This window comes from Strigops habroptila, chromosome 4 (genome assembly GCF_004027225.2).
Source record: "Strigops habroptila isolate Jane chromosome 4, bStrHab1.2.pri, whole genome shotgun sequence".
Lineage (NCBI taxonomy): Eukaryota > Metazoa > Chordata > Aves > Psittaciformes > Psittacidae > Strigops > Strigops habroptila.
This window is the reverse complement of record NC_046358.1, coordinates 8264900-8277520: the sequence shown is the minus strand read 5'-3', so window position 1 is coordinate 8277520 and position 12621 is coordinate 8264900. Positions and strand designations below refer to the sequence as shown.

The 12621-nt window shown below is 41.5% G+C and overlaps 1 protein-coding gene across 1 annotated transcript in view; it reads left to right on the top strand.

Annotated features, from left to right (window-relative positions):
* Positions 1 to 4146: 4146 nt before the first annotated feature.
* LOC115607299 (cytosolic phospholipase A2 epsilon-like) overlaps positions 4147 to 12621 on the top strand; it is a 32727-nt gene continuing 24252 nt past the window's right edge. The window contains exons 1-2 of the mRNA XM_030484428.1: positions 4147 to 4173; positions 6439 to 6511. Coding sequence (XP_030340288.1) covers positions 4147 to 4173; positions 6439 to 6511 — 100 coding nt within the window. The remainder of the gene's footprint in view (positions 4174 to 6438; positions 6512 to 12621) is intronic.

The following is a 12621-nucleotide window of genomic DNA, read 5'->3' as shown; positions in this document are numbered from 1 at the left end:
TTAAGATGATACGGTTGCCACAGTTTAACTACTAATTTGGCAGTGGCTGAGGGGAAAATGCTGAGTTATAAACACATAACACAAAAAGCTCCCAAACACCAGTGCAGTTGCCAAAGAGCAGAAGAAGAAATGCCCACCATGGGAATGCACTAAATAATGCATGCATACATCTGGTAAAGGACCCAATGAACAATCTATTAACAAAAAAGCAGCACTCCTCTTCAAGCTGTACAGGAGAATGGTTTGAAACGAAGGGGAAAATTGTGCTCCATTTCCAGGAAGCAAGAGTCTTGGCCAGCAAAGCGCAGATGTTGATTTACCATCATTGCATACCTGAATGTGGATATATAGCAGAATAAATATCTTTTTCATAAGTAAATCATCTGTCCCTTTGGACAGTTTTTCAGATGTTACAAAAAGATACTAACTGTTTGGATTAAAAAAAAAAAAAAAAGAAAAAAGAAAAATTCCAGGTGTTTTGTGAAGAAGGAAATCTACTTACACACACTAAAGGCAAAAAAAATCCAGCACACAGAGAAACATGCAGCTTCTGTTTCTAGTGTGAACATTTCCTCAGAGGTGAGTTACTGAAGAAAGATGGTGGTCTTTTCTAGAACTGGAGCTGGTTAAGAAGTTGGGTTTTGCTCTCTTTTTGGTCACAATCCCACTGAAGCATTGTAAAAACAGGCAGGTGCTGACAGCTGGAAGTTTGTCAATGGCTGGCTGAGCTGGACATAACAGGAATCCCTCACCTCCTTGTGTAACCTGGCCTAAAAGGTAAGAGCTATAGAAGAGTCTTTATTCTCCACAAATTTCCTAACAAAGTACATAGACAATTTCAACCTTATCTTTTAAAATGCTGTCCACTGTTCTACTTGAGCAGCCACTGATGAGCTCAAAATAAGGTGTTTGAACTGTTAAAATGGAGTAGATGATTGAATCCTGCCAGGAAGGGTGTCATCATATTTGTCAGAGTCATCCTGTTACTGTAAAGATCTGAGTATTGCCTCAGCTTTGCAAAGTCTGTGGGCTTCCTGCAGTACTCTGGTTCAGTTTCACTTTTCAGTTGTTGGATTTGGGGATTTTTTTGTCAGGATTAGATACTCCGCTTGACTTTACACATGGACTTTTTGATAGTAAATGGAGAGCATCTGCCCCTTCCTGGTTATACCAGCCTCAGGGTGGCCAGAAAACATGTATTCCTGAGACAAGGGAAAGGAAAAAGGAAGGGAATCCAAAAAGCCCTCCCACAGCCTGCTCCACCTTCTGTAGGTACCTTGTCAGAATTCGTGATGCACCCTAAAATCTCAGATAATCTGAACCAAACCAGAAATAGTAGTTTCTCAGACACTGGCATGGTGTTTTGGGTTACCAGGTTCTCCGTTTGCTATATGTTCACACTAGATGTCTTGTCCCAGGTCCCTGTGCTGGGACTATTACGAGGTTCCCTTCTGGCAAAGGCACTTAGCCAGTGTCAAGTGAGTTCCCTGTAGCTCCATGCTCTGCAGCACTTACTGTGGAGGAAACTCCTGCAGAGTGTACCCCTTGAGTAGGAGAGGTGGTAGGCACTAGAGATTGGTCTTCTTTTTCTTTCATTGAGTTATTCAAGAAGTAGTTGTTTCTCAGCTGTTTTGGGGTGAGCCAGTCATTACTTACCTCCCTCTCTACCTCAACTGGACACTCCTGCATTGGATTTGGATGGCAAGGTTTTGGTAGCAGGGGGGCTACACAGGTGGCTTCTGTGAGAAGCTGCTAGAAGCTTCCCCTATGTCCGATAGAGCCAATGCCAGCTGGCTTCAAGACAGACCTGCTGCTGGCCAAGGCTCAGCCCATCAGCAATGGGGGTAGCACCTGTGCATTTAAGGAGGGGGGGAAAAAAACCCCTGTGCAGCTGCAGCCAAAGAAAGGAGTAAGAATATGTTGGAGAAATGGCTCTGCAGACACCAAGATCAGTGCAGAAGCAGGGATAGAAGGTGCTCCAGGTGTTGGAGCAAAGATTCCTCTGCAGCCCATGGTGCAGCCCATGGTGAGGCAGGCTGTGCCCCTCAGCCCATGGAAGTCTACGCTGGAGCAGATTCCACCTGCAGCCCATGGAGGATCCCATGCCAGAGCAGGGGGATGCCAAACGGGGCTATGACCCCATGGGAAGCCCATGCTGGAGCAGGCTCCTGGCAGGATTTGTGGCCATGTGGAGAGAGGACCCTGCACTGGAGCAGGTTTGCTGCAGGACTTGTGACCCTGTGGCTGACAGACACTGGAGCAGTCTGTTCCTGAAGGATGCATCCCTGAAAGGGACCCACAATGAAGCAGTTCATGAAGGACTGCAGCCCCTGGGAAGGACTCAGATCGGAGATGTCCACGGAGGACTGTCTCCCATGGGAGGGACCCCACGCTGGAGCAGAGGAAGAGTGTGAGGAGTCCTCCCCTGAGGAGGAAGGGGAGGCAGAAACGTATGATGAACTGACCACAACCCCCATTCCCCTTCCCTATGTGCTGCTGGAGGGAAGGAGATAAATAATTCGAGACTAAAGTTAAGCCCAGGAACAAGAAAGGATGGTGGGGGAAGTTGTTCTTAAGATTTTGGTTCTATTTCTCATTACCCTACTCTGGTAACAAATTAAACTAATTTCCCCAAGTTGAGTCTGTTTTGTCTGTGACAGTAATGATCTCTCCCTGTCTTTATCTCGACTCACAAGCCTTTCATTGTATTTTCTTTCAGCTGTTTGACCGAGGAGGTGGAGTGATAAGAGTGGCATTGGTGAGCAGCTGGCATTCAACCAAGGTCAAACCACCACAACTCCTCAGTGTTGTTTAGTTAGAGCTGTATTTTGTGGAGGTTTGTTTTTTCTCTTGTTAAAGTGGTTGGGTTTTTTTCACCTGTGGTCAGACATTATCTTCCATAGTATTGGTGCTGGCATAGTCCTTCATCCCTAGGTTAGACTTTCCCAGGGGAACAGCTCAGAAACATCAGTTCAACTGCTGCAGAATCTAACAATATTGCCAACATTTAGCTGCTTTCAGATCAGTTTTTGGATAAATAACTAAGGCCATTTCTCTGATTGAAGGTCTTCTTTTGCTGAACACAGTGTTAGTGGGAATGTTATCTTGTGCCATTTCACATATCTTTAATTAGAAGGGTAGATTCCTAATCCTAAAATGGTAGATGACTAAGGTAATTTTAATTCAGTGAGAAGTTGTAAGGCCAGAACTGACTCTCTTTATTGTGTGCTTTACTGATGCATGTTTTTAAAAGCTGAAGACAGGTTGTGCGTACTGTGAGTGTATAGTTTCACCTGCAGTTCTCAGACATCAGGCATGTATCAGACATCCAGGCATGTTAGTAGCTAGACCTGTGCAAGCTATTGACCTGCATATCTGCTGCTGCACAGTTTTCTGCCAGAAAATCGAAAATTTGGTGTCATTTTTATATAATAATTTGATGATATTGCCTTGTGTTTAAAGTATCTTGGATGTTAACATTTAAGATAATATATGCCCTGATTTGGAGGAGAATCTCTTCATTTTGTTTTGGTTTACTTAAAAGTTTTGTGTTTGTGGGAGGGTTCTGAAAGCAGGAAAGTGTATATCCACCTGACAAGTATATGAATGAAACTGGGGGAATATCTACCAGCAAGCAACTAAACGCCCTCTACCTCAAAGAAGAGCAAAATAAATACTTTATGCTGAAATATAAAGTCTTTTAAAATTACTTGTCCACAATACTTTTGATTGCTGATTGGGGTGCTGCAGATCTCTGTTTATCTCCAGCCTACACGTCACTGCAATTATCTTCTCTGATTTGTGGATTGCTTAGGCTGCCAGATCATAGGTATAAATGCATAAGTGCTCTGCATTATCACTCCCTTTTCTTGAATTGCCAATAACTTTTGGCACCCTGGTGTGTACATCCTTCCCCCAATACACACCTCTGGTGTTTAGCTATCAAATAAACTCAGCAAATGCCCTCCCCTTCTCTCTTCGTACTTTCCCTTTCAGACAACCAGGGAGGTGGGGCATGGCTAAGCCACTTGCTCCTCGGTAGGTGCCTCCTTAAAGTCTGCAGAGGTACCTTGTGAGTCACTGCCAGCTGTTGCCTCTAACACTGGAGTGACAACTATATCCAACTTGTATGCAACTAGGAGAACGATGGGCTCATACTGGAGTGCTCGTGAGGTAAGAATGCCAAAATTCAGACCATAATTCATTAGAAGCGGAGGATGACTGGTGTGGGTTCGTAACTGGGATTCTGGTGCCTACAAAAGGACTTGGGAGCTGTTAGTCCAAATTCATGTATGTATTTATTTATGTCAGAATGACTGACAGCTTTGCTGGGATTGGCTGCCCTGTGGAGATACTTTTGGTGGTGGAGGGAAGCTCAGCCACAGTGGGTTATTCACATGGAGTCTGGGAAGCAGTCTGAGGTGCTTCACAAGAGCTTGCTGTGGATTTGGGCTGAATCTGTGGTTTGATGCAAGCATTGTGCAAGTTGGGCTATTCCATAACGCAGCATCTCCCAGCTATGAGTATAGTCATACGCTGTGCCCAGGTAGCTGTGCCAGCAGCCACCTGGTAGTGGTGTGTACAGGGAGGTCACTGACTAAAACCAGTGTTTAATCATGGACACAAAGATGGTCTTAGTTTGCTATTTGTGCATGACTGACACCCACGAAAATCTTGATCTGCCTTTGTCCGTAATCTCTGAGAATATTTTTTTATTATTATTATTTCTTTTTTGTGGAACATAAACATTTTCCCAGCAGGGAAAGTCCTAAATCTGCCTGTTGGGCTCCAGAGAGTCAATATAATCTGTCCTCTTCTCGGCTCTGAAATTAATCTGCTGTTTGACTATGACCAAGTTATTTAATCATTCTGTGCCCTGCTTTACGTGTTGTAAAATGGAGATTATAGAGCGTCTCTCCACAACACAGGTGTGTGTTAGTTTAAGTGTGCATTGATGCTTGGAGACCTCAAATGTGGGATCTCCATGGCTTAAGAAATAAAAAGTGTGAATGCCTAACCAAACTGGTTAAAGAACGACTAAGGATCTACAGGTTCATCCTTTTGAGAGAAGGGGAGAGTAATGAACAGAGTCTGGCAACAGTCTTTGTGTGAAAAGCACATGTACAAAACAAGGAATGGGACTGTCCTTTCTGCTCTTCCCCTTGCCCTTAACCACTGAAACAGCCTCATGGGAAAGAGCAAAAGTAGAGGCTTCTATCCAGAACTTGAATCCAGACAGAAGACTTTAAAACATGGCCCTCTGTTTTAGAGAGAGACATAAAATACAGACCAAGGCCAGCTTATCACAATTCAAGAGTGACTGGGGAGTTTATATCCAACTCAACTGGATCAATTCCTAACTGGAAAAAGCAGAGGAGTGACGTAATCCTCCCAAAGGGATTTAATTGAGTCATTTTGCTATCAGGGAGTGGGAGAGGCGTTAGGTGATGACTTCCAGTGAAGCAATGGCTGAAGTTTCAGGTAGTAAAATGGGCAAGAATTAATAATTCGTTTGCGTTGTGTCTAGTTGTTTCTTTCATTCTTGACATTTTGTCAAGAATGTCAAGCATTCTTTCAATGCTTGACATTTTAGCTAATGATTCTTTTTGCAAATATCCAACATCTGGTTTGGGTAGGGAAGTTTCATCAACATATCTTCCTAAGCTGTTTTCTTTCATGGAGGTATTGCTGCATTTGCGCTGATGGTGCCTCACTCGCTGAACAGTTTAATTTTCTTCTGGGGTCATGATGCTTTTGAACATAGCTAAGATATTGAAACCTACAGCATTGTGATTATGCATTTTATTATAGATTATTTCTGTTTCCTAGCAATTCTTTGTAATCCCTCATTCTCTTTTTCCTGACTGCAATAGCTAAACACCTCACAATTTTTCATGTATTTGCTCTTCACCATTTCTGGGAAAAGTTCGTGATACAGATTTTAAATGGAAAGTTGGAATTTTTTACTAAATAAAATTATTTGAAGAAAATATCTGCTTTCCATGTGAAATTTCAACAGCTCAAGAGAATTAAACTAATTTTATCTTTGTCTGCAGATGTTTAATAATGGTGCTTCTCATGCACACTCACTTTTTGCTAGCTTGTATTTCCAGCTTAATTGTTGATAAAGATTTCTTTTGTATTAAAAAGTCCGGTCATGTAATTTCAGCATTAATTTTATTTAAAACCATTTTACTCTGTTATTAATTTTACTGTTATTTCTTTTATCAATGACATATATACACAGAGGAATACTTCTGCCTCTTTTTTAACTCTATATAGACATGTTTTTAACTTCCAAAGCAGTGCAAGTAGTTCATCTTCCAACTTTGCTGCATGGCTTCAAAAATTGCAACACACACTCATGCGAGGGAATGTTTAATGAGGCATAAACAGTTTAATGTTAATGCAGACAATAACTTTGTCATTTTTCTGCAGAGTGAAGAATGCCCATGCTACTCACTCTCAGTGAAAATCATAAGAATGAGAAATCTGAGAAAGGTAGACCTGTGTAAGTATCACAGTCTTTCCTTGCGCTTCCCAGTAGTTCAGTTCTGAAAGCAGAGAATATAAGCAAGCACTGTAACTTGTATCTGTGTGTGAAGTGTCACCATGGTTTCAAATATTGATGTATATTTGAATTTGAACTATTCTTAGAATACAGTTTTGTATAAACAGTGTCTTTCAGTTTAGAGACTGTTACTGTTAGCAGAAATATCAAAGGTCTACTGTGGTGTACTGTAAAGTGCCCTAACTGCTAACAAGCTTCAGAGCCAGTTTTGCTGAACAAATTCAGCTCTTAATTTTCAGTTGCAATTTTTGATGTACTGGGATACAGGCTGCACCTTTGTTTCTCAACAAAAATGCCAGCACTGAGGTCGAGTGGCTGCCAGAGCCTGTGGGGTAACATGGGAGCTTTGGTACCATCTTCTGTACCTGCCTGTTTTTTACAGACAGCAAAAATACACACAGACACTTCTGAATTTCTATCTGCTTTAAATCCTAAACCATGCATTTCATGGCACATGAATAGAGTCACTTGAGTGTATGACGTAGAATGTTTTAAGAAAGTAAAGAAAACTAGTTAGGCCTACATATCTGTATTTCTGTAGATACTTGTTTTCTCAGGATTAGACTTTGCACAAAAGTGATTTTTCAAAAACTTTTTTGATTTTTTGTGGGGACATATTAGTTATGCAATTGATGTATTTATTTAACTATTCATAAATATTTGAAATACATTTGTCTCAAAGTATATTTTAGGAAAAGATTATATTTCTCACCCCCATTTCTGTACAATTTGAAGTTTTTAAGTGAGACAAAGTTGAGGACACAGAGTTGAAAGATGGCACAGAAATAATCCAAACTGAAAAAAGCCATCAGTGCTTTGTTGGAGTCAGAGTTTGATTAGACCAAGCTGCGGTTTTTGGAAGCCTGCCTGTCAAAGATGAATATGCTTTGCTCTTCTTCAGCTGTGGCACTGCACAGCTAAAATATTCTCTTTGTGCAGAGGGGCTGCTACCCACAACCCACAGTGTCCATGCCTCCTTAGGTCTTGCACATGTCATATAATATCGGACTCAGGTTTTTATTATAAGATAGCTCTGGCAATCACCTATAATCATGATCTCCTGACCCTTTCCTTTTGTGTCAGACAAAAGGTTGCATTTATACACAGTGTAAACATCAAAACAAGAATTAGGCTACTAATGTGTGTTGAAATCTCATAGGAATAAGGCTTACTCACAAATAAGGAGGATTTGCTCCTACATTATTTAGGTTATCAGGCAACTATAATCTGAGTAGTTCACATCATTCCCAAGACACAGCTGTTGTAATTTGTAGTCATGTTTGAATTTGGCTAAATTTTCCCTGTCAAAAATTGCAAGAATAGTGATGCCAGACCAGTCCAAAGTTTCATTTGCGTCAACAGTATGTCCCCAGAACTGGCCTTTAATAAAAGCTTTTGGCTAAGACAAACACCAAAGCATGCTTTTCCCTGCCACACTCTCCCAAGAGATCTGTGGTTCATAAGGTCTGTGGCTCAGAGATCTGGCTGCTGAGTCAAAAGTAGTGTTTGCATTTAATTACCATACCCAAAATACTTGGCACTTGGAGGCCACTAAGGGATTATACTTTGATATCTTCCAGCTCACTTTGCACTAGACCCAGATACTCTTTCTTAGTGTCATAGGAAAACACCAGGCCCAGTTTCATATAAACTGGTCTATATACTGACGTTGTTCATGAAATAGTTACAGACATTTCTCTTTTCTGTTCTTTGCCTTGCATGGACAGCAGAAATGTCTACTTGAGAAAAGCTGGTCTTCTTCAGGCCAGCCTGAAAAGGCCTTTTCTGCATGTTAGTTGGGGTCAGTGCTTACACAAAGACAACTGCCCCCTTGTATTTACTCCAAAGACAGCAGAAAACTTATCTTTAACAGCTGCTTGACTGCAGCTGTATCTTGCTTTGAGAAAGCTTTGTGACTGTCACAAACCTTCATAAATGCATTCACCATTTCTGAAAAATCCAGATTCACTGCCTGGATGGTGCTATTTCTCTGCAACTGTATAGGATTGTATGTGGAGATTTTGGAGAGAAGTGTTTAATTACCTATAGTCTGAACATTGATCATCCAACAGGGCCAGCTTGAGGGACTGGCAAAATAGTGAGTGAGCTATTGACAGCATCAGAAGGAAGAGTCACAGGCTGATGTGCTTGGGGTTTCCATGTTCCTGCACCCTCATTATAGCGCATTGTGACACAAGAATGGCTGTGCTGGATCAGACCAAGGGTCTTTCCTGTCCCATGTTTGACAGTGGCCAAAGACAGGTGCCTGGAGAGGAGTAGGAGAGCAGAGTGAAAGTATGTAGCATGCTCTGCATGGTGTACTCTCCCAGCTTTTGATCACTTCAGAGCTGGTAACCTTCCAGGCCAAATACAGTTTTTCTATGAATGCAGCAACACCCTCAGTCTATTCTTGAACCTACATTAAGTCTATACAGCAACAACAGTCTTTGTGCAGCCTATGGTTTCCAGGTCACGAAAACCTGTGCTGCAATCCAAATGCCTCATACTCGTAGCAGCAAAACTCAGTTTTGCCTTCACTGCTGAAAGGCCTTGATTTTGTTCTGCCATCCAGTGACTTCCCATGACCTTCCCTTACTTCCCCTGACAGCTGACATAGCGGAGATTGAGTTTCAGAAGGCTTCCCACATGTAGGAAGGGATTGGTTGTTGCAAAACTCTTGTTTTCCAAGGGTTGGTCTGCCAGCCAAGATGACTGGAAGAGGGCATAGCTTTTATCTTCCCCTGCCCATTTTTTCATAGAAGCGTTTCAAGGCCCCTTGAAGCCACCTTTACGCAGGGCTCTGCATTTCCACCAATTAACCATGGGAGAGTTTCCTTCTGGAGAGACTTCTCTGCTGGCCAGGTACCAGTGCATTTCACCTCGTGTGCTGATGATAACAAGAACCAGACCCACGTTGTGTAAATTCCCCAGCACAGATCTTGTTTTCAGCATCATTGCCCGGACCTGCCTTGCTGTTCATGATCCTATGGGAGCACACCCTGTGCTTGCTGTTCCCAGAGGCTGCCACTGCAGTCACAGCAGGGCACAAGCTGCCTCATGCAGCTGGCAGATCTGGTTTAGCATGGCCTTTTTCCAAGTGGCAGGGTTCACTGGTCTTCTGTGGGGGAAATAAATACCTTTTGCAGAAAGAGAAACCTGTTTGTTTCATTGGCTACACATTAAATATAAGGTAACATCTTCTACAGACATGTATTTCACAGAAATATTCCCTTCAGGAGACAAAAAATGTCTTTGAAAGTATTGGGCTGCCCTACTTTTTATTAGCAAAATCCAAGGCTCCAGAAAGCTTTTCCTGGAATGGCCTACAGCTATTTTCTTTTTTTTTTTTTTCTTTGTTTAGTATGACAGGCTGATCTCAATCAGCATTCTCATTAGATCGAGCCTTAGGCCTGTCTTTAACTATAGTATTAAATCTTGGTCTTGTTAAATCTGAGCTTTGTTGCTATGAAGGTTCATGGAAAACTCCCAATACTACACTGCCCATTGATTTTAAAAGCTGGAAGGCGTTATTATTAGTGTTTTTCCTTATATCACCTAAATCCTGTGTAATAATGAAATCCCTTTCATTGCCATGTTTTCCAAAGGAAACTATTGTGTGCAGAAAGGACTGATTGAAGACATGCACACAACATGCTGTATATACTTCTTACCTCTATTTGTGACTGTATCACCACTGTGAGGGGGCAGCAACAGTCTGCTTTAGGGTAAAATCTCTTCCCTGTCAAAACGTGCGTGATCACTGACTTTTGCTATGGCTGGAAGAAATCTTGGGACATGGTCCTTTGAATAAGAGCTCTAGTGTCCTTTGAGGCCATCTCAGCTAAGTTCCTGATGCCACTGGCTGCTCAGGCAGGCTGCCTTTACATTAATGGAGAGAAACTATAGAAGCAGCCCAGGACAAAATGCTTGGCAATAGGAATCTGCACAAGGACAGAGAAGTAGATAAATGAATAGTTGCCAAGTTGCAATGTGGCCTGTAAACAAGGATTTCCTAACTGGTTAAGAAACTGAAGCAAACAGGTATAAAAGCAACAGTTAATCACTAGAAGATCCTCCCTGTGATGTCATATCCTGAAGCAGAGCTTTTCTTACTGTAATTGTAAGCTGTTTTGATCAAGATCTAATTGCATAACTACTAAGATACCTGTCAAAATGGAGCCCTGGTTCTGATTGATGTTTATAATAACAAAGTCATAACCACAGTTAATAATAGGAGTAATAAATGAATAGATAATCTCAGTAAATATTATGTGAATCAAGTTCAGAGCTGCAGTTCTTAACAACCTCTGTGCCTTTCTATTCCATCTTCTTTTTGGCTTCATCTACTCATGTTACCCTAGTCTGCTCCCACTCTTCCTCAGTTCATTGCTACCATCTAAACACATGCAAAAAACTAGTTTCTCTCAGGTTACCCGTTGTGTGCTCTCTAGTCTAAGAGATTATTTCCAGGTTTTTCCCTTTCTCAGGTCTTTGATGGCCACGATGGAGTGTAGTATATAGGGCATAGTGTATATTGTATTGTATGCAGTTGTATTGATTGTATCTATGGCAAGAAGTGTGGAGACAAAAAACCTGCTCCGTACCTTGATAGCATAATAAGCTGCCACTAAAAAGGAGAATGCTATGTATAATCAAGGAGTTCATTAATAAGTTATTTGTTTGGGGTTCTTGGTCAGGGCACCTCCCTACAGCTGTGGAAATAACTGCATTTCCACTGCTAGGAATCAGTGTATGGTATGTAGGTACACATGCATTTTTTGCAGCTACGCTGACTTTTGTGTACTTCTACCTGCAACAACAGAAAGCTGTTCTGGTAGTTAAAGGTATTATGTGCAATTTCCTCCCATGACTTCCTTCAGATTCTTGGTGTAACCTTGGAGAAGACGAGTTTCCTCAAAACCTTAGTCCCTCATTTCTAAAGCAAGGACTTCAGCAAGAGCATTAGGAGCCTCACAGGAGCATTAGGAGGATGGACTGATTACCAACTGAAGGACTAGTAAACAGTAAAGGAAGAACCTTAGGTAAATGTTAGGCTCATCTCTGCTTCAAAGGCAAAGGTGAGAGCAGCTACCAGGTTCTAATACTGTACCAGCACAGGGGGTATTGCAGCTGTTGTCTTTCATGAAACAGGGATGATCTTTAAAGCCTTTTGTGATGGTAATACATGTTCCTTTTAGGCTTCATTATCCTCTTGTTTAGAGGAAGTTTCTAGTTGAAAAAGCTTCTGAAATGTTTTATATTTTTTAAAAAATGTCAAAACCTGTTTTAAAACAGGTTTGAAAAGGGTGGAGACAATGGAAATGAACAAGGGAGAAGCTTGGGTGGAGAAGAGAGGCTGGTGTAAGTAGGTGACAATGACAGCAATGTAGAATGACACAGTGCTTTGAGAGAATGCAGATCCGTGCAACGATTCCTGACCCTTCACTCTTCCTCTGCTTGCAGTTAAAGGCAGCGGCAGACTGTTCAGGATGTGATTTTCTAGTTTGCACTTTGAAAGTACCAGCAAACCTGGATGGATGTTTCTGCTGTGCTGATATATTACACAGATAGCACAAGTCTAGGATGCTTCCAAATCTATGGAAGCAACTTCAGCAGTTGTCAACAGATAATGATAAGTATGTGCTTTGATTTCTGAATAGGATTTCTATATTTACAAATTTCCTTGGGCTGAGCTGTGTAACACCTTCTCACCACTTAGGAAAGCAGGCTGAACATTGCCTTTTCCCATGCTTACAGCCTCCCACATCTTCTTAAAAGTTATTGCACCTTGGCGTTTTTGATCATCCTTGATAAGGACCATACTTTACTCTATATCCTGCTTATTATTGCACAATGATGTCCTGAGTTTAGGACCAAAGTATAATTTGCTTGGCACTGAACAGTAACCACAAATTGAATGTCAGCAGATCTGTGTTTACAGTACTATTAGTTTTTTATTTGGACATTCGAAGAAGTTCCTGAATAATATGAAGACTGTTAACAGACATTTACTTATTGCAGGAATTTCTTCATTATCTTTGAGATATTCC